Below are 22,996 nucleotides of genomic sequence, written 5' to 3' on the forward strand. Positions count from 1 at the left end.
TATAGGCATACACATTCTACACCAACACTGCCTGTGGTCAACAAGATGTTGCAAGATTGAGCTACAGCTCACTTCCGGCTTCTACAATTACCCGAGAGGGGCAAGGGTCTGGAGAAACGCTAGATGCACGGGCCAGACGAAATCTTGGCAGCCAAAGATTTTTCTAATCGATAGCGCAACTTTTGCAGAACACCACAATTATACCAACACGCACCCGCCAAAATGAAGACTCAATGGAAGGACATCCCCGTGGTGCCTACGAACCAGGAGTTCCTGGACATCGTCCTATCGCGCACACAAAGACGGCTCCCAACCCAGGTCAGAACAGGTCTCGAAGATTGATCGAATAAACGCTTACCAACCCAGATCCGCGCAGGTTTCAAGATTAGTCGAATCCGAGCCTTCTACACGCGCAAAGTCAAGTACACAGCCGAAACCTTCACCGAGCGTCTCTCGGGCACAATCGAGGCCTTTCCTCGCCTCGTCGATATCCACCCGTTCCACCGCGATCTGCTCAACACGCTGTACGATGCGGACCACTTTCGCATTGCCCTGGGCCAGCTCTCTACTGCGAAATCGCTGATCGAGACGGTCGCCCGCGACTATGTCCGTCTTTTGAAGTATGGGCAGTCGCTGTTCCAGTGCAAGCAGCTGAAGAGGGCGGCGCTGGGTCGCATGGCCACCATCTGCAAAAGGCTCAAGGATCCGCTTGTCTACCTCGAGCAGGTCAGACAGCATCTGGGCCGTCTGCCCTCGATTGATCCGAACACGCGCACGCTCGTTATCGCCGGTTTCCCCAACGTCGGCAAATCGTCTTTCTTGAAGTCAATTTCGAGGGCGGACGTGGAAGTGCAGCCGTATGCGTTCACAACCAAGAGTCTCTACGTAGGACATTTGTGAGTCTCAATCGCGAACCTACAGACAGGATAGCTTCTAACATGCACGATAGCGACTACAAGATGCTTAGGTTCCAGGCAGTCGACACCCCCGGAATTTTGGACCACGCTTTGGAAGACATGAGTACGTGGAACACTGACGTTTCTGTCTGCCTCAGGCTGTGCGAAATGATTCTAACATCTACTAGACACCATCGAGCATCAGTCTATCTGCGCCATTGCCCATCTTCGCGCCCACATTCTCTACTTCATGGACCTGAGTGAACAGTGTGGTTACTCGGTCGCCTCCCAAATCGCCCTTTTCAACAACATCAAGCCTTTGTTCGCGAACAAGCTGATTTCTATCGTCATCAACAAGATTGATCTCATGCGACCGGACCAGCTAGACGCTGAAACCCAGGAGCAGCTCCAGGGCATGCTGAAGTCTGGCGAGGTTGAGATTCTCGAGCTCTCCTGCAATACTATGGAGGGTGTTATGGCAGTGCGAAACTCCGTGTGCGACCGTTTGATTGCGTCTCGCAACGCCGAGAAGCTCAAGGCTGGCACCAACAGCTCTGGCGATCCTTCTGGTCGTCTGGGAGACCTCCTACGCCGTATCCACGTGGCTCAACCTCTTGGCGGTGTTACTAGGGAGACATTCATCCCAGAGGCGGTACTGAACAGGAAGAAGTACGACAAGGACGACCCGGATAGGCCTCTTCTTGAGCGTGATCTGGAAGAAGCTGACGGTGGCGCGGGTGTGTACAACCTTGACATGCGCAAGAACTACATGCTTGAGAACGACGAGTGGAAAAACGACCGTATTCCTGAGGTCTTCAAGGGACAAAACGTGTACGACTTCATCGACCCCGAAATTGAGGCCAAGCTTGCGGCTCTCGAGGAGGAGGAAGAGAAGTTGGAAGCCGAGGGTTTCTACGAGTCTGAGGAAGAGCTCGAAGATGCAGAGGAGGCCGACATCAGGTACAAGGCGGAGCTTATCCGAGAGAAGAGGCAACTCATCCGGAACGAGGCCAAGATGCGCAAGAGTCTCAAGAACAGGGCTGTCATTCCCCGAACTGCCAAGGCGAAGAGGGTGTCGGAGATGGAATCTGCTCTTGAGAGTCTGGGCTACGACGCATCGAACATTGCCTCTCGCGCGCGAAGCCAAAGCAGAGGACGCACATTGGCTCGCGCCAAATCAGAGGCTACTGATGGCGATGCCATGGACGTTGACAACGACACAAACAAGGCCAAGCTCGCTCGAGCACTGAGCCGTGGCCGAAGCCAGAGCACCAACCGCAGAACAGATGGTGTCCCTAGCGAGGCTGCTGCTACAAAGGCGGAGAAGATTGCGAAGTTGTCCCAGAAGAAGATGAACAGGAACGCCAGGCAGGGTGAAGGTGACAGGCACCAGACTGGTTCCCTGATCAAGCACTTGGTAAGCTTACTCGTCGACCTTTCACGTCTATACACAACGCTAACAATGCTGCACAGACTGCTGGTAAGCGTGGTATTGGAAAGACCAGCCACAGATAGACGGGCTGTGCTTAGCTTGGTGGTAGCGACCGTTTTCTGAGGTCAAGGGCGAAAAATTCATGGTCGGCGTTCAGGCTGCAGGTGCATTAGATACCAACTCACTGATCACGTTGCCAGCGTGGGCAATGCGACATCTATTCTCTTTTGAGCAACAAGTTTATCATCCGTGCGCTGCCTCCACAAACTGCTCAACCGGGTGATTTGCGGTGTGAAACGTCGAGTCAAGCTTTCCTGAAGTGACCGACGTCTTGGTTGCGGGGAGATACCCAGCCCAGCGGCTGGGGGAGATACACAACGGCTTACGACATGACGTGCGGAGTGGTCTGGATCATTGGTGCTGATGCCCTGCTTTCTGGGATCACAATGCAACGCCATGTAAGATGTCGTCGTCGCCGTTTAGTGAGTCGGCGAGGTGTAAGCCGCGACTCATGCGGGTGCGGTAAAAATAGGTAGCAGGGGCGGGTAAGTAAATGGCCCTGGGGCAGTGCGGAATGTCGCCATGGTGAAAAAGGTATCTAGGTTTCAGCCATGGTTGGCAAAAATCTTTCGACGACGGGACTTGGGAGATGAAGATTTGCTGATGAGTGCGTAATTGGGGGTTTGGGGTGGAGATTGGCAAAGCGGTCAGATCAGGTCACGGTTGGCGGTGCCTTGCGGGAGGGAGTAAGCGTAGCCGAGAGCCAGTCCAACGTCCACCCAAACGTCCACCCAACGTCCCATGTTCTGGCCCCCCGAACCAACATCGCCGACCTCACGCAAGAAATCTACTGCCATGGCATGCACGCAACAGGCATTTTCCTGGCCCGTTGAAGATACCTAGCCCGTCGAATCTGCTGCCGGCATCGCATCGGTTGGCGAGGGACGGCTTGGCCACTCAATTGCTGCGTTGGGATCGTGTGCAGGGGAGAGGCTCCACTGTATTTGGGGGCCGATATGAGTTTGAGCAGGGCTGAGCAGGTCAGAGCATGAGCGGCATTGGGGGGGTTGGAACGGGACTGGGGGTCAAGGCAGACATTGATGTGAGACGGGGGGCCTGATTATACATGTTGATTTCCTGCCGGCGGGTTGTCGCTCTTTCGTTCTGTCGCCCAGAGTCTGAAGGGACTGTAGTACCATATCCACTCTTTTCCAGCGGTAACACGGAGATCAACCATGGTGTTGCTTTTGAAAGGCCTGATGGGTCTTGGGTTGGTGAAGTCTGCGTTTGCGGTTACGCCTGGTAGGTGGTGTTGAGGGATGGGGAAAATGCGGACTTGCTGACGCGTTGTAGTGGTTGCTGAACCCATTCTCTCTCGCGACTTGGAGGTCAGACAGGCGGATAAGTGCCCAGACACTTATACGTCGTCGAATGGCATGAACTTTACGTCGTACTGCGGGCAGAACAATCCTCAAAACGGTATGCTCGCGTCTCTTTCCCCCTTCTGCTGGCAAAGTTGGACTGACAGGTTGTAGATGCGGTGCCCTTCTTCACGTCGCCTTCAATGCAGGACTGCATGGAGCACTGCTCGCGCTTCTGGGGCAAAAGCGAGGGCTGCTTCGGCATCGTATGGGTCGCGCAGTCCAGCGAGTGTTGGATCCGCAACAGCACCGTCAGCACCGCGGGCCTCATCCCCCTAGAGGACAACTACTCCGCCCTCGTAGTCGCGGGGGAAATGGACCCCGGGTCTACAGACTGTCCCGCAGACGACGGCTCCACGCACACGCTCGACGGCATCCCCGGCCTCGCATACACGGTCAACTGCGGAAAAGTCATCGACGGCCAGGACGCCTGCTTCTCCGGCTACAACGAATGCTGGGTCTCGCCGTACAAGAACTACTTCCACACCGAGACGCTGGACGCATGCGTGCGCATCTGCGTGGATCAGCACCCGCTGTGCAAAGCCGTGTCGTGGAACCCAGGGCTGGAAATCGGCTTCGCAAACTGCTGGCTCAAGACGGACTTCTCGTCCGCGAAGCTCATCACGCCCCCCGCTGACTACGGCGTCATGCACACCGCTACCATCACATCAATCGACCGCATCGACACGACCTGCCCGACGAAAACATCCTACACAGCGCCTAATAAGAAGATCTTCGACATCAATTGCGGACAATCCAACGCCGGCTCGAATATCACAAACATCCACTCCCAAAACATAACCTCCTGCATGGACGCCTGCGCCGCCAGCGACAAATCCTGCATCGGCATCGTCTTCGACTCATCCCTGCAGTTCGGCTACAACAACTGCGCTCTCCAGAGCACATCTAACATCGTCACCACGCAGTCCCAAGCCACCTACGCAGCCCTCAGCAGCGAAACAGCAGCCTCCACACCTTCATCCTCCACCTCCTCAGGTTCAAAAGCCTGGATCGCCGGCCCGGTAATCGGCGGCATAGCAGCCCTCGCCCTCCTCGCCTTCGCCCTCCTATGGTGGCGCCGCCGCAAAGCGAAGAAAGCGCCCTACGTCCAGAAAGACGCGCCCCCGCCCGCTACAGGGCCGGTGTACACTGCTGCGCCTGCGTATTCACCTACGGGGTCTACTGCCCCGCCGCTGCAGCAGCAAGGCGGGTATTACGATGCGCCGCTGCCGGTGCCGCAGCCGCTGCCGGCGTCGGAGATGAGCGAGGGGAGGGAGCGGAATGAGTTGCCTGCTTCGACGAAGTATGCGGGGAAGGGGGGGGTGCCGCAGGAACTTCCTTCTTGAGGGGGGGTGGTGGGTGAGGGGAGGGGTTTGTTTCGTTGGGGGTGTGGGCGGTGAGCTTTGTCTTCTGCTTCTTTTATGATACCAGTTCTTGCCGTTTTGGGGGGGTGTAGCGATTTTTGTTCTGTTTTGGCGTATGAAATTTGTAGGTTTGATAACTCAAAGTAAAGCAAAGCAGCAGTCATGACACTGTTTTTTCAAAAACTAACTTGGTTAATGCATGAAAGTTATTGATTTCATTATCGCTCCATCGCTTCCACATCCGTACGTAGGTTGGTTAGTTACAGTTACACACTTTATCTACACAATACACACATATACACATGCATTCAAACATCCGCATATACACATGCAACCAGCGCCAAACGCTCACTGGAGTCCATGGTCCATAACGCCCCCCGCTCTAAGCTTTCTTTCTTTCGTCATGGTGTGTAGGCTTCCCCCTCCATCTCCTTCTTCTGTCCTGGGGGGAAAGCCAAATATTGTACAATGGAATAGGGGGGTGTAGGTAGTCCCCCTATCCGTGGTGGAGAGTGGTGAGAAAGGAACGCGTTTCGTCGATGCAAGATGTCTCGCGTGGGTCGTCGTCGTCGTCATCGTCGTCGTTGTTAGGTTTGGTGGAGTTTTTTCGCATAAGTAATATGATATGGGATTACAACGCTGAATCAGGCTCGAAGAAGACCTTCCGTGTAATCTGTTGGCGTGTTAGTTAGCACACACACACATCTCACATGGGTAAAAGCAGGGACAAACATACCGCCCACCCTCCCGCAACACCCGCACACACCCCCGAGCTAATAGCCATCTGGCGAGTCCCCCTCGTGCTCTTGAAGATAGCACCCGCAATAGCGCCCGCCAGCACGCTATTCGTCATATCGTGCTTCCCGCGGTAGAACCCAATCGTGCTGTTGACGCCATTATACACCATAGCCACGACACCCGCGCTGTTGCCCAGAAACGGGCCCCGCCGCGTCACGGCATTCAGGACGCCGTTGATGCGCAGCCGCGGGGCCATGGTGGGCGGGTTCTTCTGCAGGCCCTCTGCGAGGCCCCATGCGCCGCCGATGGTCAGGGCGGAGAGGTACGACACGCCGGTGCCGTAGCACAGGTCGTCTGACCAGCCGCGGGAGGGGAGGGCGGACTGGGCGCCTGGTAGGCCCGGGCCGGCGTCTTCGAGGGACAGGTAGTCGAGCGTGTCTTGGTTGAGGCCGGCGAGCGGGTGCAGTTGTTGCGGGTCGTAGATGAACTCGGCGGGTGTCTGGATGGCGGTGCTGGGGTCGAAGGGCTGCGCGGTGAAGCTATCTTGCGGCGCGAACTCGGTCGCCTGCGGGGACTGCGAGGCTGGTGGGGGCGTCGACTTGCGGCCCGTGAGCGTGTCCCAGCTGGTGGGCGTGTTAGTGCTGTCCCAGAGGGGAGTGACGTGGGCGGAGAGAGAGGCAGAGGCAGCCGTACATGCTCATATTGACGGTGGTGGTAGTGGTAGTGGTGGGTTGTGTAGCCACGGACGGTGAGACGGAGAGAGATGCGCCTGGCAGTCTTTCAACCAAGAATTTATGGATGTCGTCGTCGTCGTCCCTCAACACCGATAATGCCAGCAGAGGATTGGCGTGCAAAAGAAATACCCGGGCTCCACAGACTCGAGAGGCGCAGGCGACAGCGGCTTGGACAGGGCGAATTGAACGTGGAACTTCTGCGCGATTCGAAAAGTTCGGCACGAGAGGAATCGTCACTAGGACGCACAGACCCGCCTCTATCCCACAAAAATGCTCCCCTACATCATCGGTAAAGTCAAGACATCAAATCACCACTCCAAAACATCAATCAACCTACTAAACAATCAGAGTAAAAGGACCAAAATGGCTCTCCCAGACTACAAAAAGGCCTTCCTAGGCGACTGCGTATCAGCAGGCGCTCTAAAATTCGGCACCTTCACTCTAAAATCCAAGCGTGTATCGCCCTACTTCTTCAACGCGGGGCTCTTCCACCGCGCCGACCTTCTGCGCTCCATATCCTCCGCCTACGCGCACACACTAGCCACGCACGGATCCTCAGACGCCAGCTTCCAATGGGACATCCTCTTCGGGCCAGCCTACAAGGGGATCCCCCTAGCAGCCGCCACAGTGGACAAGCTCGCATCGCTGGACATGGCCGCGTACGGGCAGAAGAGCTACAGCTTCAACCGCAAGGAAGCCAAGACGCACGGGGAGGGGGGCAACATCGTCGGGGCTTCGCTCAAGGGGCGGAAGATTGTTATCGTCGACGATGTGATTACAGCGGGCACTGCGATTCGCGAGGCTATTGAGATTATCAAGCAGGAGGGGGGCGAGCTGGTGGGGATTATCGTGGCGTTTGATCGCAGGGAGAAGATGCCTACTGCTAGTGATGATGATGGGAAGCCTGGTCCTAGTGCGATTGGGGAGGTTAGGAAACAGTATGGCATTCCTGTGCTGGCTATTCTTACCATGGATGATGTGGTGGAGTATTTGAGGAGTTTGGGCGGGGAGGAGGATCTGAAGAGGTTGGATGAGTATCGGGCCAAGTACCGTGCTAGCGATTAAGTGGGGAAATCAAGGACGACGGTGTCAAAAGGGATGGGATGGGTTGGATCTTACGAATTATGCGCTCACGATGAACATGCCGTGAGCATTTCTCCTTTAGTGGAGAATGTCAATTCGAAATTCATTTCAAGATGCAGTAAATTGAAGATAAGGTATATGCCAAAGTATAAAAAAACAACGCTTCTCAATCATCCGTCTCCCTCTCTCCCCAAACGCCCATCTCCTCCCTCGCAACTGCATCCAAATCCACCAACCCCACACCGCCGCTTCCCTCCTCCTCATCCTCTTCATCATCACTACTTTCTTCTCTCCTCGTTTCCTCCCGGCTCACTTCTCCCCACCCCGCACCCTCATCATCTTCCTCTCTCGGAAACGCGGGTGTCGTAGGGACAAAGTCATCCATGAGGTTCGACGGCAAACCAACCGGTATCTGGCGGCGCGTTTGAGACGCCGAGGGCGGGGGAGTGAGAGGCATCATTGCCATTTCCGGGCGCTGAGATAGGGGAGGCGTTGCTTCCCTGTCGGGTGGTGATGGTGGCGTGTGGACCGAGGACGGAGACTCTACTTCAGTCGGCGTCGCTTCAAACTTGACGTGACGGTTGGATTTCGAGGAAGATGGGCGTTGTTGGTCGTGCTTTGCTTCAGTGTGCGTCTCTGATCGACTTGCAGCTGCAGATGAAGTGTCGGTCTGCTGGGTAGGCGGCAGCTTGGCATGATGTTCCTGCTGGTGTTGTTGCGAGAACGGGAAGATGGAGAATAGCGTTGAGCTGAGACTGTGTCGGTTGGGAGCTGGGGGTCTCAGATCTGCGTTTTTGTTCGCCTGCTGCGCGGCTGTCGTGGGAGGGGGCAGTGATACGGAATGAGAATGCGAGGCCTTCTTAGAAACTACCGGACTGGAGGGTTTTGGGATTGTGGCGTCTGGTAAATCAGCCTGGCACATCTCGCAAAGTGTAAGTTCGGGATGGTTCAAGAACGTGCAGCGTTCACACTGTTTCTTTTGCTCTGATGACGACGGTTGTTCTGTCTGCGTTTGTGGACGCGGTGGCTGTGCTGGGGCAGCCTCGTCCTCACCCGGCATGTTGTATCCTGGGCTGTATTTTTGGGTCGTCTTCGAAGAATTTCGCCCTTGATCTGATGTCTTTGGAGATTTACTCGAGGATCCAGAAGCTGCGCTTGGATTCGGATCAACAGACACCACAACCTGTACATCTCTTTTCGACCCACACTTCATACACTGACACTGTCGTACCACGCTCTTCGTATATGTATCCACAACCTCAGCAGGGGCATCAAATCTGATCTCAAATCTGTCTGGTTCTCCAAACCCAGATTCGGCCTTGCCCCCATCTCTTCTCTCGCGGGTCTTGAGTTTCGAGTACCCGTCTCCCTGTGCAACAATCGGTAAGATTGGGTCCACGCCCCCGAACACCAGATGATCCACAAATGGCACCAACATCAGCGTACCACTGCTTTTGATCTTCGTATCGACCTCGGGCCGGAGTTTGAAGTCATCGATAGAGTGCAAGACCTGGAAGTACTTGGAGAACATGTCGCCATACCACCTCCTTACCTGCACACCTTGCGCCAGCAACTCTTTATTGAAATCCCTTGGCGCGGGACTCGGCCACAACGCATCAACCAAATGCTTCTCTTTCAGCGCCTTCCTCAACATCAAGTCCAGCCTCGAACACTCGTACAACTTCTTCTCGAGTCGCTCATGAATCTCATACTTTGCGTATCTGATTACAAGGCCCCTGACGAATCCGGCGTCGAGATTCCACTTCCGGATAAAATAATCAAGAGACTCGAGATCCTTTTGCGCTTGAGCGTTGGCTGGGCGGATGGCAAGCGGCTGACTCTCATGGCCCATGTTGATCCATCGCCCTGGTTGGCGTGGAGCTGCGATTGCCGTGGACCAGAATGAGCGGATGGGGCTGTATTCGGCTTTGAAGTAGTTGAAGATGAAGTCTAAGAAATCGGACTCGTTAAGAGGAAGTCTAGCGTGGCCCCGTGGTATATCCATGTTGATGATGTCGGTATTTGGGTGGCGAGAAAGACGGTTGGTGAGTAGGTCACAAGGTGAAAACCAAGAAGCTGCTCAAATTAAGATCGCGAGTTGAGGATGATGCCCGTTTGCTACAAGGAAGTGGTGGTGTAGACTAGCAGCACGATCTATGTGAGCAAAGTTGCTGCCTGATGCGCACCAAAAAGGTATACGTGGACGTGTGCTCGCTTTTGTTTGAATAACGATGTCTGAGAAACACTGCGCCACACCATGTGATATCGAGAGAAACGGTGGAACTTGGCCTCCGGTAGAACGTAAAACGAATCTTGTGATGCCGACGTCATTGTCTGTGTGGCGATGACGGTGCATGCCCACGTGATTTGGCGACGCGCTAAGTTTGGAGATCCGCCAGCATACGCGTGAACTTCAGCCTTGTCTGATATTGAACATGTAAGACGTGACTCATCGCGATCTGCCAAGGTCTGCAACATGTAAAGTATATAAAAGCTTCATCTTGGCTATCGGTAACAAGGATTTTGGATAGACTTATGGACTCCAATATGGAACGAGAGCTCACAATGGCGCGAGAGCATCTCCACGAGTAGACACACCCATACGTTTGCAACCTGAGTACTACAAACGCTGATCCGAACAGTGTCCAACGAGAACAACGCGCAGAATCAGATTGGTAAGGCGATATTGACTGGGACATGGAAGCGATATACCAAGCTCATCGTAAAGGTCTATGGGGACCGGTTCCAAAACCACAAGACTGCAGGTCGACATTGCTTCATCGTACGCGAATTTCCTTAACGGATAATTCGTGCGACGCCTTTCCGTCAACCTCTGCTAACTGCGAATACAGCGAATTGGACTCTGCCATCCTCGCCTATTCAAAAGCCTGGAACCGTGCCTTCCACACTGAGATGTGCTCCCGCCTCCCGCGAGAAGTGCGAGATATGATTTACGCCCAGATCTGGGACGGTAACTACCTATATGATACATATAGTGGTATGAAAACACACTTCCAGACGCCTTGCTACTGGTCCGAAGTATTCTCCAACGACAGGCCATACCTTCCACACGTGGTCAAGCGTGAGTTTGTAGGGCTCAAAGCAACAAGAGAGATAGTGGAGGCATGGTATACGGCTATGGAAGGCGTACCGACACACTACCACCCCAGAATGGTTATGAGGAAGGCTAACGACATTGACTTTCTGTTTGCAGATCCGTTCGGCACCCATATCGAGCCGGTCAAATTCCTACGAAAGCTGAAAATCATATTGAACATCAATCAGCTTGCGCTAGAAGACGGCGGATCCATCGATGTGGAGTCACGGATGAAGCAGTTTGCGCCTCTGCTAACCATCAGGAAGAAGAAAGGGTTCAGGATGACAGTTGTGCTCAGCCAGCAAAAAGTTATACTCAACCTCTGGCCTGTAGTTTTCAGTGTCTTCAAGCCGACCCTCGAGGCATTTGAGAAGGAAGGCGGCCACGTAAGGATCTGCTTCAACCACCACTCGCCACACGCTAGTGATTACTACCTAAGCCCCGAATGCACGTCCATGCTTAAAGACATTGATCCAAACGATCAAAAATGGAAAGCAACGTTCATTAAGAGATTTGATGATGTATAGTTAAACCCTGCTACCTAATTCCCTCACATGAAGATTAAACTGACCCACAATCCTGCCATCAGGAGCTGGAGTGGTAGGCGTGGACTCGGTAGCTTCTCCGCAGAAACGATTCGTCGTACGAGTTCCGCCAATTGGCCTATCCACCCGATTCTGAAGATGGGTACTCAGCTTTACGAAATTGACTTGGACCTCATCCTCAATAGATCGCTCTGAGTACGGGATTGTGTGTCTAGGTTCTTACTATGTGCCGGAGGAAGAGTGTACTGAGAAACATAACGGTGAAGAGTATCTGTACCGTTAGCAAAGGTATATTTTGGAGGGACCGGCAGGGATTCTTACAGCAGCAACGAGGTACACCAATCCATGCCACGAAGATCCTATGTTTTGTGAGGCGGAAAAGATACTCCCCATTATAGGTCCCGAGAAAAGTGTCGCTGCCATGTCAAGCGCTGCTATGAAGGTGAATAGTCTGCCTGTTACGCTTGGATCTACAAGAGCGACTGCGAGCCCTTGCACAGTGGGTTCTAGGCCCTCTGCAAGACCAAGGACAAAAACGCCTACGTATCGATGTTAGACTTTGACGTCAATTTCTCGGAAGATCATGCAATACCTGAAATCATGGTAGCCGGGTTGCGTGCTCGCCAAAGCAATAAGCAGCCTAGCACAGCAATGAGCATACTAGCCCTGGCAACGGAGATGTCAATGACTATGGGTCTGATCTTCCTTTGTCTATGAAGATATGCATTTACTCCAGGTAAGAACACAGCCGTGATGAGTATCGCTGCCAAGGATTGCGTGAACTGAATCCAAGCAGTTTTCTCTAATTTCCAATGTAACATCTTGGAAGCATATTGGAAGACGAAGTTCTCACTGGTAAATGCCAGGCGCTTGAGGACAAATATCGCGAAACAGACTGTGAGATTCCGCGTCATGAAGCCCGAACACGTTTCCCGTATGAACCTACTCATCGTCCTGAAAATACGCCATCTGAAGAACGGTTCGCCGGATGTGCGTTCGCCAGGTTTGGGAATGCTCGCTAGATATTCAGAATCTGCTGGTTCATGTGATATATCGCATGAAGTCCGCTCCTCAAGTTCCGATGTTCCGGGCGACTGAGTGGACAGCGCTGACGTCCCAGTGTCATGCTTAATTCGCAGAGTCTCCCTGAACAGGGACATTGAGATGAATGTCAATATCCATAGAAGAAAGACCAATCCAAATAGAAGCGGTAGAGAGCGTCGCATGAGCCAAGATGCGAGGAGCGGAGCGGATAAGGAGGCCAAGTGCGACATGGACGCGCGTAGATAGAGGAATAGTGTACTGCTCCACATTAGCCGGTTATGTCAGAGAACATGTCGTGTTATGGATTGGAGACTTGCCGACGCTCCGGAGGCACACTATCCATGATGCTTGCGTAGAGTATTGAGACCGTCACTCGGGGGCCGCCACCTATGAAGAGGAAAGCAGACGAGGCCCAGATGGCCTGTATGGGAAACACTCGATTGCAGTAACCTTGCGATATCTTAGTATACACAACGTCCAAGAGCGTAAATCGAACTTACAAACTATGAGTATCCATGACCAAGAACTGAATTCGCCGGCCATGGCGGCAAGAAGAACTGGCTTCCGTCCATGGCGGTCTGCTAGTGAGCCGTACCAGACAGCCGTCAATAGGCCTGGAATTGCATCGAAAGCTATCTTCCAGCCTACGAGAGTTGCGAGGCTTGATTGTATCTCAGATATTTTGCACAACTCCTCGTCGATATCAGGAGACGTTGTTCCGTCTCGTTGGTGATAGAAATTACGACAGATAGCGTTTTCGTATAGACGAAGGGTAGGTATTACCAGTAAATAGTTCGAGAATATATATAGAAGTATGATGGTTGCTAGACTAGCCAAAGTGACCCAGCTAATCTTGAAGATATCTGGTTCTGTTGATCTATGCGATTCCAGGGCTAGGCTTGCTTCATTGTCACTTTGTTCATCTTCGCTGTCAGACTTACTGTACTGCACCAACAAAGGTTCAGTGTCTTGATCGATGCGGCGTCTCGGCATGATCTTACACGTCTAAGGCTCAAGGATTTAAGCAAATCTCAGTCGACTGGCGTGGGAAAGAGTAGTGGATATGCGCGACGGTGTGATGAGACGATAGTAGCCTACCTGCGGCGAGGAGGCGGTCGGCCAAGCCTTTGAACCAGCCTTTCTTGGCATCACATGTACGGAAGAACTCGTTTTTAGCGACCCGAAATTGTGGTGAGGGGTGTTGAGTCACTAAAAACGAGTTGTCTTACGACTGGGGACAAAACGATAACAAACTACAAGTGAAGCTAAATTCGAAGCTAACCGCGGGCACCCGCCTATCCGCATCTAGTTCGCATCTAGCCTGCAATGTTGATAGTCACTCCGCTCGGGTGCTTCCCTTCACTTCTTCAAAGAACTCCGGCTCTGACTTCATATCTGCATCTTCGGTAAACCACAGCCTTGCTGGAACGTATGCTGAAGTTTCGCTGTTCACTTCCTGCTTGTGTTGGAAGTGGACGTCCACCCAAGGTCCTTGTGCTCTGTATCTGTTCTTGATGAGCATGTCCCTGTTGTTCATGTCAGTACCACGGCCTTCCAGCTGATATCATTATACTTACTGGACCTGAGCAAAAGAAAAACCTTTGCTTTTGGCGATCTCCTCGATATGCTTCGTGACGCGACGTTTCTCTTCTGCATAGCGAAAGTCATCTTCCCAACCGATGAATTCAATCTTTATGTTTTCCGCCATGATGATGAAAATGAGGTTGGAAGAAGAGCTGTAAGTATCAGAACTAAGAGCTCTGTGTAATATGCTCTCAAGTCAGGGTGGCACGGCTGACGCTAAAGCGGGATAGTTGAACCCCGCAAGGCGCTATTTGGAGCTCGCACGCGTGCATATGAGTTGCTGCCTTACCATTCATGCGTGCACAAAAGGCTGCAGTCAGGAGCTCAGCCTTCTACGGCTTGAACGAAAATTCTCTACTTAATTCTTGATTTATCAGTTACAGACTTGCATTCGTGCATGCAATCATTCCCATGGCTGGCAGAACACACGCCCCTTCTTCAATCACTGAGGATCCTGATCGATACGAGCCGAACGGGCTTCACCCCATACTTATCGGCGACGAGCTCCAAGATGGAAGATATCGGATTGTGCACAAGCTTGGAATGGGGAGCTTCTCTACTGTCTGGCTAGCGAGGGACACCAAAGAGAAAAGATATGTGTCCCTGAAAGTGCTTGCTGCTGATACACCATTGGATACCAAAGAGCTCGGTGTCTTACAACATATTGCTTCATCGACGTTGAACCATCCTGGACGTCAATATGTCATTCACCTACTCGATGAGTTTATCGTTGAAGGACCGAATGGCAAACACAGATGCCTTGTTACAGAAGTAGCTGGCGAACGTTTAGCCAAAAGGCTTAGCTCAGGGTCAGACTTACTGGAGCAGTCACGAACTGTTGGTCTTCAGCTTGCACAAGCCCTGGGTTTCCTCCACGCTATCGAAATCACTCACGGAGGTGAGCAGCTACATACTGTCCCACTTGAGCAGAACTCATCTAATCGATCTATAGATTGCTATACATCCAACATCCTCATGCAATTAGCGAAGTTTGATGACTGGGCTGACAGCGACGTCTATGAAGTCTTGGGTCAGCCTATTGAACACGAGGTGCGCCGCTTGGACGGCGCGCCTCTAGCAAACAACGCACCCAAGTACACCGTAAAGCCGGGCAATATTGGCGCTTTGGAAGGTCGTCTGACTCTGAACAAAATCCTCCTTATCGACTTCGGAGAATCGTTCTACCACCATGAACGACCGGAAGAGATTACCACGCCCGCGCCCTTTGCATCTCCAGAAATTGTCTTCGGCACCGAGATCACTCCTGCTATTGATAATTGGGCATTCGCTTGCATACTGTATGAACTGGCTGCTGATCACACTCTCTTCAAGATGATCTTCGGATGGTTCAATGATACCTTGAAGGATCAGGTCGCGATGCTTGGGAAGCCACCCGACGCGATGTGGGAGAAATGGGGTGGACGAGAGAAATATTTCCATCCGGATGGAACTTCTAAAGAATCGGAGGGAAGACGTCTCAAGGTTGAGCCCTATCCACTTGAACAGCGTGTCAGGAACATTGGCAAGTCGTTGGATGAAAGGGAATATGGTTCTCTATCAAAACCCGAGAAGCCTTTGTCTGCCGGGCTCCAGGACTTGTATGACCTTCTCAGAGGTATTCTGTCTTATGTTCCAGAATCACGAACTTCTTTCGAGCATATTCAAGAACATCCCTTCTTCTACAATGGTGGATCGGCTTCTCTGTAGATAGTATTTATGAAAGTTGTTTTGAGCATTGTATCGCACTCTTCTGTCCTCGAATGGCCCAGCAGCTTCGTTCCAGCCTGTCGAACATATGTCTAGTCTCGTATTCACGAAAACTGCATATGAATACCAGTCGTGAATGAGTTCAGTTTCGAATTTTGAATGACAAGGCTGTAGTTAGAAGCTGACCTTCGCGGAAAAAATCATCCAAACCATGGGCATTTGTTTGACCCTGAAATGCAATCAGATCAAGTGGCGCTAGGTCAAATGCGGCTTTGTGATACCTCCATGCGCATGCGTCTGGGCAACGTCAATTTCACACCGGAATTAGAAGGTATCACGGATAAGAAAGTCAACCTCGCCCACATGATTGTCTATACATGAGCCTTCTTTTCAGCACACCAGTAGCTTCTTCGAATCAGATTGGAGAGTTGCCTATCTGCAAGATCATCGTAAACACGCCAGCCTGCAGACTTTATTGATTTGATGTACGTGGCGGACAGCCTGGTTCTGATACGGCCGTAGGGATAATGCATATTTGCCTTGTTTCTGGAGTTTCAGCCTGCTGCCAGTTCAGCCGAGTACGATAGAAAACTCTCTAATAGCTGGGATGTCGATACGCGCATCATATGGTAGATCACTTTTAGCAGGATGATGTGGATTCTAGCGAGTAATAAATTCAGTGCAGCCGAGCCGTGTCCTGTGTATCTTCACAAATGTGTAGAGACTGTTGGAACATCGTATTCCCACATTCTAGCCGTTCCAGGACGTACCGACGTGGGCCGATTTGAGGCCTGTAGGACGTTCATGGTTAGCTCGATGAGTGCCAAATCACTACCGGGAGGGCCCATCAAAGAGATGGCTACTGGTAGATACTCGATGTTACCAGATATCCGTGATTCATAGTTGATGTGTCCGACTATGATAGGACGATCAGTCTGTGTCATGTTTTCAATAGAGGATACTTACTCGGAATGCCAAGTTCAGGTGCTCCGAGGTATGGACTCAGGTAGGTAGATCGCAGTCCGGTACTTGGCTCCTTGCTAAGTCCAGGATAAGTGTCTCTATAATTGGGTCTCACATCCGATATTGGAAATATCAAGACTGAATCTTGCTCGTTCACCTTCATGTACTTTTCCAGAAACCAATCTTTGAAAATTCGGAGTCGTTCATCCATATCGTCATGTTGGGCCTGAGTGACGTTTGCTCCCCAGCTCCTGTACAATGTGAGTGGCGAACAAAATGACGCCAGGTTTGAATAACACGCACCATATCCACCGATTCGTCTCAGTGATGAAGGGTTTGCGTCCAAATGTCCCTTTATACGATTGTTGGAACTCGTTAAAGGCATGAAAAGCCTCGTAGTAATAGCTATGCAGCGTCGCCTGTAGTTCTTTCAGTGATGTGTAGAGAAAAACAATGCCAGCACAAACGTTTTGAAGATAGATGTTGAGGTTTCGTTCGTCTACTGGTGCCGATGCCGTCCAGGCTTCTGCGATGGAGCATCGCTCGACTATTGTGTCTAAACCTCTTTCGAGATCTCTCAGGAAACTCTCAACAAGCTGCAGTTGGTTTGCGTTGATGTTTACGAGAAAGTCAGTGGGGACCAGTAATTTGGGTGATCTGATGGATTTGGGCATATGCTTCTCTCCATACCAAACAGATGCAAAATTGTGAAACCGGCTTAAGTCACGGCCTAGTAGCGATGGTGTGTCAAACCCTGGATAGACGGAGACAACTCCTTCAGTAGAGAGTGTATTTGTTGACGGCCTCAGACCAAAACATCCGTTCTGAAGAGCTGGTATTCGGACGCTTCCGGTGGCTATAGGTGTGAATCTGAGCGTCTCCCTGGTATAGACCTGTACATACCATCTGTAGCAATGGCAAAATCCAACCATTCATATGATGCCACCGCAGAAGCGCTTCCGCTACTGCTCCCTCCAGGTATCTGATAACCATCCGCTCGTGGATTGAATGGCGACTCATAATCTACACTTTGAGTGGGATGCTCTTGGAGAGCGAATGAACTCAGATGATTCTTTCCGACGACATGTACACCTTTTGATATCAAATGAAGTATGGTAGGAGAGGTCATGAGTTGTGGCGGGTACAAGTCATTGAATGCTCGATTACAGAGCGAGGTTCGGATGCCTTTCAAGTGGTAGAGGTCCTTGATCCCAACTCGAACTCCAGCCAGAGGACAGCGTTCCGTGACTGACGACTGGAGTCGGGAGGGGACAGCGATGCCTAAAGTTCGATGACCAGTTCCAGCAAAAGGAACTTGCGCAAATTCGCTGCAAACTTCGTTATTGTCCAGAAGCGTTGAGCGTAATGGACATACCTTGGAGATTTGATGGATGGCCACACTGACTGAAGAAATGCAAGATTGTCGTCACTATATACTCTCCACACCTGGGACAGCTGTCCATTCTGTATCAAGTACGGTCCTGGCGGCAACACAGACGGGTCTAGAACTGTCAATGTAGGTTGAAATTCCGCCCACTCGATGCCCCACTCTTTCAAAATCTCAGAAGGTGTGACATCGATTGTGACTTGGGATTGTTCTGCACCTTGAAAAATGATACCTTCAAGAAATCTTGGGTGGAAAACGTCGTCAATTTTCGTGAAGTGCGCGAATTGTTTTCGCAACGTTCCAGCGTTGACAGTATCACCGGGTCGCACGGCCAACACAGTTGCGAAAGAGTTGGATTTGAGAACGTTTCCCGAGAGAACCTCATGATGGTAGTTAGCACCGAGCTTATCGAAAAAAAAGGTTAGTAATACATGTTCGGTGGGCCGGGCTATGTAATTCCTGTCTTCGATGCTAAAAGACTTGGGAGACAGCGTGAGATGGTGTGAGTATCTTCGTTCCATGGCTGGAAATGCCTTGTGGCATGATAGAACGTTAAATCGAAGTAGAAAACTCATGCAGAAGTTAAGTGCACGCACCATTGTCAAAACTACAATTGCGAATCGGTAGTGGGAACGACCTGACAACCTTAAGACAGAGTCAGGGTTCGGATTGTTTGCTGCCTGAACCATGTTCAGTGGGGCACAGGTGTACTGGGGTACATAGAATGCCACTAGCCGTTTGGTGTAATAGACAGGGTTCACCAAATAGAATACTGAATTGTGAACTAACCAAGAGAGTCAAACAAAAGAAAAGCGCGAGTTTTATTGAAATCAAGCGAATCAAAACCAGGCAAGTAATCTCTTGGCACCTATCCTTAGACGTGACCAATTCTTGATAAGAAAATTCGGGTTTGACTCAGCCCGCCTCGTCAAGAGGTTTGGAAAAGTACCGTCGCAACAATCGGACACCTACAAACGATAGCAGTAACACAGGGATCGATGTCGCAAACCACAACCATAAAGGTAGTTTTCTAATGTTGCCGAGATCCATTGCGAAGAAAGACGTCATGAAAGACAGAGGGATGTAAAACGATGCTAACCACGTCAGTTGTTCGATTTTCCTCGCCTGCGAAATGGCACGCTTTGACTCCGCAATCATTGCCCGGTTCATGACCACGTTCATCCCACTAGCACAACGCTGAGTCAAACGCTCAGTCCGCGCAAGAAGTTCTTGGAAATCAGTCAACAATCTACTGCGAGGTATATCGACAGGAGGTGTTTGCGCTTGTCGCATGACTGAATGCGTCATTGAACCACCTTGAGATTCGATATCGCGGATGATGTCCTGCAGTACCCTCGCCTGCTCAATCAAAATGTCTTGATGATATGATAGGTTCAGTTGACTGAATTTCCGGTCATCGGCGAATCCGTACCCAGTTTCGACCATGATTATGGAGTCGATGAGGTTGAGGAACTGACAAATTGAGTGGGCCGAAAATGAGTACAGCTCATTCAGAGCGTAGAACGGATCAACGGATGCCAAAGCTTTGTCAAGCGATTGCCCGTAGTTGTGAACCAACAGTGACGCGCTCTGGTTGAAGTTGCCTTTCAAATGCCGTTCTTTCGGGATTGTCATACTACGCCAGTGGTAGTTCAAAGCAATTCCGGGGACATGCTGAATGGTTGGAATGAATCCTGATCTCCTGGAATAATCTCTAGATTCACGCCAAGGTCCTTCAGGTCCTTCAGAAAGGTCGTTTCCGGAGTCGATGCATACAAGACCTGGCAGCGTTAACCCCGAATCACAATAGGTGGCTATCTTTCTCAACTTACTGAGCCAGCCCCAAGCTGTATGCAGCTTACATATGGTGATATCTTGTTCAACCGAGAAATATTGCTCGTTGTGTAAGTGGTACAACCTCACGATTGCATCGCCGGCTTTCCTGTGCTTTGGAATACCAAGGTTATCGTGATATTTTTTCATCTTGTTTTCTGCATCCCTCCTTGACTTGTTCATGTCCTCCTGGCCTACTTTATCCTCAGTTGGTCTCATGCCGATTGAGACGTAACGAAGTCGCAGAAAATTTGAAGCTGTCGATGGTAGCAGAGGCCGAGAAAAAGTCAAATGCCGATCGTTCAGGGCCGACGGAAGTGCCATGTGCCCTGAGAAGAAACATGGATCGACTTGGAATTTTGCTCCGATAGCAGCTATCCAGTCCGGTGCTGGAAAACCTCTCAGAAATAACATCGTTGATTCGTTTGTCCCCTGAGATGCAGATGGCGCCGACTGGACGTCGTTGAAATTGTCATGCAATTCGGAGACGCTTCTCAGCGGCTTGACTTCTCTATCTCCTTGAGAAGAGAACCGGTACAACGTTACAAAATCATCAGCAGCCAGTTGTGTAGGTATTCTTTCGGTACCTTGGCGAAGTAGTAATTCGAACCTGCTCAAATCGTTTCCCGGGAAGAGAGAGTTACAGATGTCCTGAGTGGTGGTATAGGCACGGATCGAATCACGATATGCCTGAGATGCGGCTTTTCATAGCAGTCAGGATGGATGGACACATTGCAACGAAAAAAATCAAATCAAGAGATGCTCACAATTGAGGTTCTGGGAATTGCTTGAATCGTTTGATAATGTACTTCCCGTATCCAAAACAACAGGTAAAGTTGTCATGTTAATGGATGCCATGCCCGTGTAAGAGATGCAAATGGAATAGATGTGTTGGGTGAACGCTCAGCATCAGTTCGAGATTTAGGCTACCTATTAATCCATAATCCGTCAATCAAGCAGGCAGCACTACTAAGCCTCTCATGACTGCTCAGCCTCTGATGACTACTACATGACTCCACCTCAGATACTAACAACAAGATCGGCTAACCCCTCCGTCCGGGATTCTTCGTGGCGTAAGGCAAACAGTATCAGCTTGTCTAGAGACTGCATACTGCTCAACCTCTTTTGGATTGCGGCAGGTAGTTGGCTAATATAATTGGCTGCCTGCTTGAAATGAAAAGAGATCGTTCCCACGCTTTCTAATATAGAGGTTTTAAAGGTAAAATACAGGTGATTTGCGTTACAATCGACTTATGCACTCTACTGCGGGGTGCTCCTCCCACTGTTGCGTTCCATCCCTCTGATCGGATTGCCACCACCAGCAAGCATAAGTTGTCCTGTGCCCCTCTCCTCCAAATCCTCCTTCTACCTCAAAGTGTATCTCAGCCTTACTTCGCCAACCCAGATACATACACTCATATTTGGTTGTTAGTACTCATACGTCTTTACCCTGTAAGCTCGAGTCTCATATTACCCATGATCGTATCTTCAGCGCTAACCTTTTCCAGTCAGTATCAGAACCGATCATGGAGACAGCTACACAATATCAGCCTTGGATTCACATCGTAGCCGATCTCGGCAACAAAAGCCAGGAGCTCAAAGCTCTGGTAGACACGGATAATTTCAAGAAGGGCGAGGCGATTGTTATTGGTGGCCAGTCCAAGTGGCGCAAGCCCTCAGGAGGCAAGAGTCAAGACGATGCCCCATCCGGAAACCCAAAAGCAAAGGCCTTGTGGTATGATACGGCAGTGAACTGAACGTGAACAATCTTTGTTCGTGCGTTCGAGATTATGTAGCTTGTTACCATCAATTGATTATCTGAGACACTCTTGACAACATTCTACGTTGTATTGATCGTGACTTCTTTTCCATCCTGTTTATGTCTTGGCTCCTAGCTAAACTTCAAACAACCTGTGCGAATACGAATCCTACCTATGTGAGGCTTGTGAGAGTCTCGGGGGTTGTCGCTAGGTGATCCTCTTCATCATAGAAGACCAACGCACGAACTTCCACACTCTCCCGTCCTTGAGCATCATGAATGGCCCATGGGTTTGGAAACGCTGTGTGCGGTGTACCTACACCTGTTAGTAAGCAGTTAATGTTGAGAGTTTTCTCGTCTTACCAGTCCAGCCTCCAGAATCCGATTGCAGCATGACCCAAGCCTCATTTGTCTGCTGACCAGATACGTAATAGAATTTATGCTTAGGATTGAAGTGCACCTGATATGATTCGACGACATCTTCTGGGTAGACTATGTCGCGCGCTTGTAGATCGTTCGCCGTGTCGACAGTAGTATTATCGCATACTGCAAGCGGCCAGCTTTTGACCGGCCCCCTGAGAGGTTTCCAAACACTTTGATACGTTAATTCGGGTTGCAAACAATAAGACATGGCTTGTGAACCTACTTGACATACTGATATCGTCTGCTTTTCAGTTTAAGCGTATCTGGATTGTACCTCTCGACAAGTTCTTTGGTAAATGCAGGTGTTGTGTCTGAAGCAATTCAGCCAAATCTAAACTATGGAGGTCAACGTATCACATACCAACGTGTAAGATGGTAGATGGCTGCTGAAATTGGTATGTTCCTCCTGTTGATATTGGAAATTCAGGATGACTTTTCCGGACCTATAGCAGTTCTCAATCAAAGTTCCGCGAACAAAAGTAAGTAAGGTGGCTGTTTACCTGGAAATCAAAAACCTGGACTCGCTCTGCTCCCAGGAATATCTTCAGCGAGTCGGCAACAGGTTTGAAAAATCGAGAACTCAGCTCATCACCGTTGAAATTCTCGAAATCCTGGACGGACATGGATACGTCCATGGGAATCAATGCGAACCCATTTTTCGCAAGAGAAAACTCGTGTTCCCTCCCACGAATGTCTTCTACCTGGATCCCGTCATGCTTGCGTGGGACAGCGTTGCTCTTCGGAAAACCCTCGGGTGGGCTGAACTTGAGATCATATGGCTTGACTGACTTCCACAGGGGATTTCTCTCCAAGAGATACATCGAGGTATCTTTTATGTTTTGCACCATTTTTGATTGATTTGCAAGACTCTCGAAAAATTCAAGGTTTATCGTTGTGTCTAAGAACAAGGCCAACACGGTCAATCTGAGCGACTGTAAGATTCCGCGGATGTCTAAATATCGAATCTGAATTCAAACCCCGGCCAT

General features: G+C 50.7%; 13 protein-coding genes across 13 annotated transcripts; 6 read left to right on the forward strand and 7 right to left on the reverse strand.

Annotated features, from left to right (window-relative positions):
- Positions 1–222: 222 nt before the first annotated feature.
- On the forward strand, positions 223–2,411 carry P153DRAFT_300425 (nucleolar GTP-binding protein 1; the record flags this gene model as incomplete). The annotated part of the gene is made up of 5 exons (XM_033664328.1): positions 223–318; positions 367–896; positions 950–1,020; positions 1,085–2,313; positions 2,370–2,411. The coding sequence occupies 5 exons, from the start codon at positions 223–225 to the stop codon at positions 2,409–2,411; spliced, it is 1,968 nt and encodes a 655-aa protein (XP_033519359.1).
- A 1,102-nt stretch (positions 2,412–3,513) lies between these two features.
- Positions 3,514–5,095, forward strand: P153DRAFT_349095 (uncharacterized protein; the record flags this gene model as incomplete). The annotated part of the gene is made up of 3 exons (XM_033666235.1): positions 3,514–3,630; positions 3,682–3,807; positions 3,864–5,095. Exons 1-3 carry the CDS (start codon positions 3,564–3,566, stop codon positions 5,093–5,095), a joined length of 1,425 nt encoding a protein of 474 aa, XP_033519360.1. The 5' UTR covers positions 3,514–3,563.
- A 109-nt stretch (positions 5,096–5,204) lies between these two features.
- P153DRAFT_117085 (uncharacterized protein) lies at positions 5,205–5,712 on the forward strand. The gene has a single exon (XM_033661950.1). The coding sequence runs from the start codon at positions 5,313–5,315 to the stop codon at positions 5,598–5,600; it is 288 nt and encodes a 95-aa protein (XP_033519361.1). The 5' UTR covers positions 5,205–5,312; the 3' UTR covers positions 5,601–5,712.
- On the reverse strand, positions 5,307–6,660 carry P153DRAFT_370293 (Tim17-domain-containing protein). The gene is made up of 3 exons (XM_033669008.1): positions 6,545–6,660; positions 5,850–6,474; positions 5,307–5,786 (listed from the first exon to the last, which is right to left on the reverse strand). The coding sequence occupies exons 1-3, from the start codon at positions 6,550–6,552 to the stop codon at positions 5,745–5,747; spliced, it is 675 nt and encodes a 224-aa protein (XP_033519362.1). The 5' UTR covers positions 6,553–6,660; the 3' UTR covers positions 5,307–5,744.
- Positions 6,661–6,861: 201 nt separating this feature from the next.
- Positions 6,862–7,841, forward strand: P153DRAFT_370294 (orotate phosphoribosyltransferase). Its single transcript, XM_033669009.1, has one exon. It carries the CDS (start codon positions 6,949–6,951, stop codon positions 7,648–7,650), a length of 702 nt encoding a protein of 233 aa, XP_033519363.1. The 5' UTR covers positions 6,862–6,948; the 3' UTR covers positions 7,651–7,841.
- On the reverse strand, positions 7,835–9,673 carry P153DRAFT_360606 (uncharacterized protein; the record flags this gene model as incomplete). The annotated part of the gene is made up of 1 exon (XM_033666926.1): positions 7,835–9,673. One exon carries the CDS (start codon positions 9,671–9,673, stop codon positions 7,835–7,837), a length of 1,839 nt encoding a protein of 612 aa, XP_033519364.1.
- Positions 9,674–10,104: 431 nt separating this feature from the next.
- Positions 10,105–11,828, forward strand: P153DRAFT_370296 (uncharacterized protein). The gene is made up of 4 exons (XM_033669010.1): positions 10,105–10,256; positions 10,311–11,286; positions 11,355–11,583; positions 11,634–11,828. Exons 2-3 carry the CDS (start codon positions 10,582–10,584, stop codon positions 11,367–11,369), a joined length of 720 nt encoding a protein of 239 aa, XP_033519365.1. The 5' UTR covers positions 10,105–10,256; positions 10,311–10,581; the 3' UTR covers positions 11,370–11,583; positions 11,634–11,828.
- P153DRAFT_400472 (MFS general substrate transporter) lies at positions 11,156–13,452 on the reverse strand. Its single transcript, XM_033671826.1, has 5 exons — positions 12,855–13,452; positions 12,672–12,804; positions 11,903–12,612; positions 11,632–11,849; positions 11,156–11,581 (listed from the first exon to the last, which is right to left on the reverse strand). Exons 1-5 carry the CDS (start codon positions 13,345–13,347, stop codon positions 11,522–11,524), a joined length of 1,614 nt encoding a protein of 537 aa, XP_033519366.1. The 5' UTR covers positions 13,348–13,452; the 3' UTR covers positions 11,156–11,521.
- Positions 13,453–13,634: 182 nt separating this feature from the next.
- Positions 13,635–14,145, reverse strand: P153DRAFT_370298 (uncharacterized protein). Its single transcript, XM_033669011.1, has 2 exons — positions 13,932–14,145; positions 13,635–13,880 (listed from the first exon to the last, which is right to left on the reverse strand). The coding sequence occupies exons 1-2, from the start codon at positions 14,060–14,062 to the stop codon at positions 13,691–13,693; spliced, it is 321 nt and encodes a 106-aa protein (XP_033519367.1). The 5' UTR covers positions 14,063–14,145; the 3' UTR covers positions 13,635–13,690.
- Positions 14,146–14,349: 204 nt separating this feature from the next.
- P153DRAFT_379066 (kinase domain-containing protein) lies at positions 14,350–15,645 on the forward strand (the record flags this gene model as incomplete). Its single annotated transcript, XM_033669840.1, has 2 exons — positions 14,350–14,836; positions 14,891–15,645. 2 exons carry the CDS (start codon positions 14,350–14,352, stop codon positions 15,643–15,645), a joined length of 1,242 nt encoding a protein of 413 aa, XP_033519368.1.
- A 478-nt stretch (positions 15,646–16,123) lies between these two features.
- P153DRAFT_349108 (amidase signature enzyme) lies at positions 16,124–18,587 on the reverse strand. The gene is made up of 7 exons (XM_033666236.1): positions 18,427–18,587; positions 17,984–18,375; positions 17,512–17,936; positions 17,076–17,464; positions 16,912–17,027; positions 16,612–16,859; positions 16,124–16,561 (listed from the first exon to the last, which is right to left on the reverse strand). Exons 1-7 carry the CDS (start codon positions 18,568–18,570, stop codon positions 16,353–16,355), a joined length of 1,923 nt encoding a protein of 640 aa, XP_033519369.1. The 5' UTR covers positions 18,571–18,587; the 3' UTR covers positions 16,124–16,352.
- A 206-nt stretch (positions 18,588–18,793) lies between these two features.
- Positions 18,794–20,716, reverse strand: P153DRAFT_434684 (uncharacterized protein). The gene is made up of 3 exons (XM_033673100.1): positions 20,596–20,716; positions 19,828–20,529; positions 18,794–19,776 (listed from the first exon to the last, which is right to left on the reverse strand). Exons 1-3 carry the CDS (start codon positions 20,684–20,686, stop codon positions 18,911–18,913), a joined length of 1,659 nt encoding a protein of 552 aa, XP_033519370.1. The 5' UTR covers positions 20,687–20,716; the 3' UTR covers positions 18,794–18,910.
- A 967-nt stretch (positions 20,717–21,683) lies between these two features.
- Positions 21,684–22,919, reverse strand: P153DRAFT_400477 (putative CmcJ-like methyltransferase). The gene is made up of 5 exons (XM_033671827.1): positions 22,511–22,919; positions 22,372–22,453; positions 22,234–22,321; positions 21,951–22,180; positions 21,684–21,903 (listed from the first exon to the last, which is right to left on the reverse strand). The coding sequence occupies exons 1-5, from the start codon at positions 22,856–22,858 to the stop codon at positions 21,761–21,763; spliced, it is 891 nt and encodes a 296-aa protein (XP_033519371.1). The 5' UTR covers positions 22,859–22,919; the 3' UTR covers positions 21,684–21,760.
- Between the last annotated feature and the right edge of the window lie 77 nt (positions 22,920–22,996).

The sequence above is a fragment of the Dothidotthia symphoricarpi genome, assembly GCF_010015815.1.
Source record: "Dothidotthia symphoricarpi CBS 119687 unplaced genomic scaffold P153scaffold_21, whole genome shotgun sequence".
NCBI classification, from domain to species: domain Eukaryota; kingdom Fungi; phylum Ascomycota; class Dothideomycetes; order Pleosporales; family Dothidotthiaceae; genus Dothidotthia; species Dothidotthia symphoricarpi.

What these genes read in the sequence shown, in the direction of transcription:
- P153DRAFT_117085 (XM_033661950.1), top strand. Translation starts at nt 5,313, where the DNA reads ATGAAAGTTATTGATTTCATTATCGCTCCATCGCTTCCACATCCGTAC.
- P153DRAFT_370293 (XM_033669008.1), bottom strand. An exon ending in GTGTTGCGGGAGGGTGGGCG is followed by an intron (nt 5,787 to 5,849) that starts GTATGTTTGTCC and finishes ACACGCCAACAG; the next exon opens with ATTACACGGAAGGTCTTCTT.
- P153DRAFT_370294 (XM_033669009.1), top strand. Translation starts at nt 6,949, where the DNA reads ATGGCTCTCCCAGACTACAAAAAGGCCTTCCTAGGCGACTGCGTATCA.
- P153DRAFT_370296 (XM_033669010.1), top strand. Translation starts at nt 10,582, where the DNA reads ATGTGCTCCCGCCTCCCGCGAGAAGTGCGAGATATGATTTACGCCCAG.
- P153DRAFT_400472 (XM_033671826.1), bottom strand. Translation starts at nt 13,347, where the DNA reads ATGCCGAGACGCCGCATCGATCAAGACACTGAACCTTTGTTGGTGCAG. An exon ending in CCCGGCTACCATGATTTCAG is followed by an intron (nt 11,850 to 11,902) that starts GTATTGCATGAT and finishes ATCGATACGTAG; the next exon opens with GCGTTTTTGTCCTTGGTCTT. An exon ending in TGGTGTACCTCGTTGCTGCT is followed by an intron (nt 11,582 to 11,631) that starts GTAAGAATCCCT and finishes CTAACGGTACAG; the next exon opens with ATACTCTTCACCGTTATGTT.
- P153DRAFT_370298 (XM_033669011.1), bottom strand. Translation starts at nt 14,062, where the DNA reads ATGGCGGAAAACATAAAGATTGAATTCATCGGTTGGGAAGATGACTTT. An exon ending in TTTTCTTTTGCTCAGGTCCA is followed by an intron (nt 13,881 to 13,931) that starts GTAAGTATAATG and finishes CATGAACAACAG; the next exon opens with GGACATGCTCATCAAGAACA.
- P153DRAFT_349108 (XM_033666236.1), bottom strand. Translation starts at nt 18,570, where the DNA reads ATGAGTTTTCTACTTCGATTTAACGTTCTATCATGCCACAAGGCATTT. An exon ending in TCAACATCTATCTTCAAAAC is followed by an intron (nt 17,028 to 17,075) that starts GTTTGTGCTGGC and finishes AAAGAACTACAG; the next exon opens with GCGACGCTGCATAGCTATTA. An exon ending in GAGACGAATCGGTGGATATG is followed by an intron (nt 16,860 to 16,911) that starts GTGCGTGTTATT and finishes CACATTGTACAG; the next exon opens with GAGCTGGGGAGCAAACGTCA.
- P153DRAFT_434684 (XM_033673100.1), bottom strand. Translation starts at nt 20,686, where the DNA reads ATGGCATCCATTAACATGACAACTTTACCTGTTGTTTTGGATACGGGA. An exon ending in CAATTCCCAGAACCTCAATT is followed by an intron (nt 20,530 to 20,595) that starts GTGAGCATCTCT and finishes TGCTATGAAAAG; the next exon opens with CCGCATCTCAGGCATATCGT. An exon ending in TACAGCTTGGGGCTGGCTCA is followed by an intron (nt 19,777 to 19,827) that starts GTAAGTTGAGAA and finishes TAACGCTGCCAG; the next exon opens with GTCTTGTATGCATCGACTCC.
- P153DRAFT_400477 (XM_033671827.1), bottom strand. Translation starts at nt 22,858, where the DNA reads ATGGTGCAAAACATAAAAGATACCTCGATGTATCTCTTGGAGAGAAAT. An exon ending in TCCAGGTTTTTGATTTCCAG is followed by an intron (nt 22,454 to 22,510) that starts GTAAACAGCCAC and finishes GAACTGCTATAG; the next exon opens with GTCCGGAAAAGTCATCCTGA. An exon ending in AGACGATATCAGTATGTCAA is followed by an intron (nt 22,181 to 22,233) that starts GTAGGTTCACAA and finishes AACGTATCAAAG; the next exon opens with TGTTTGGAAACCTCTCAGGG.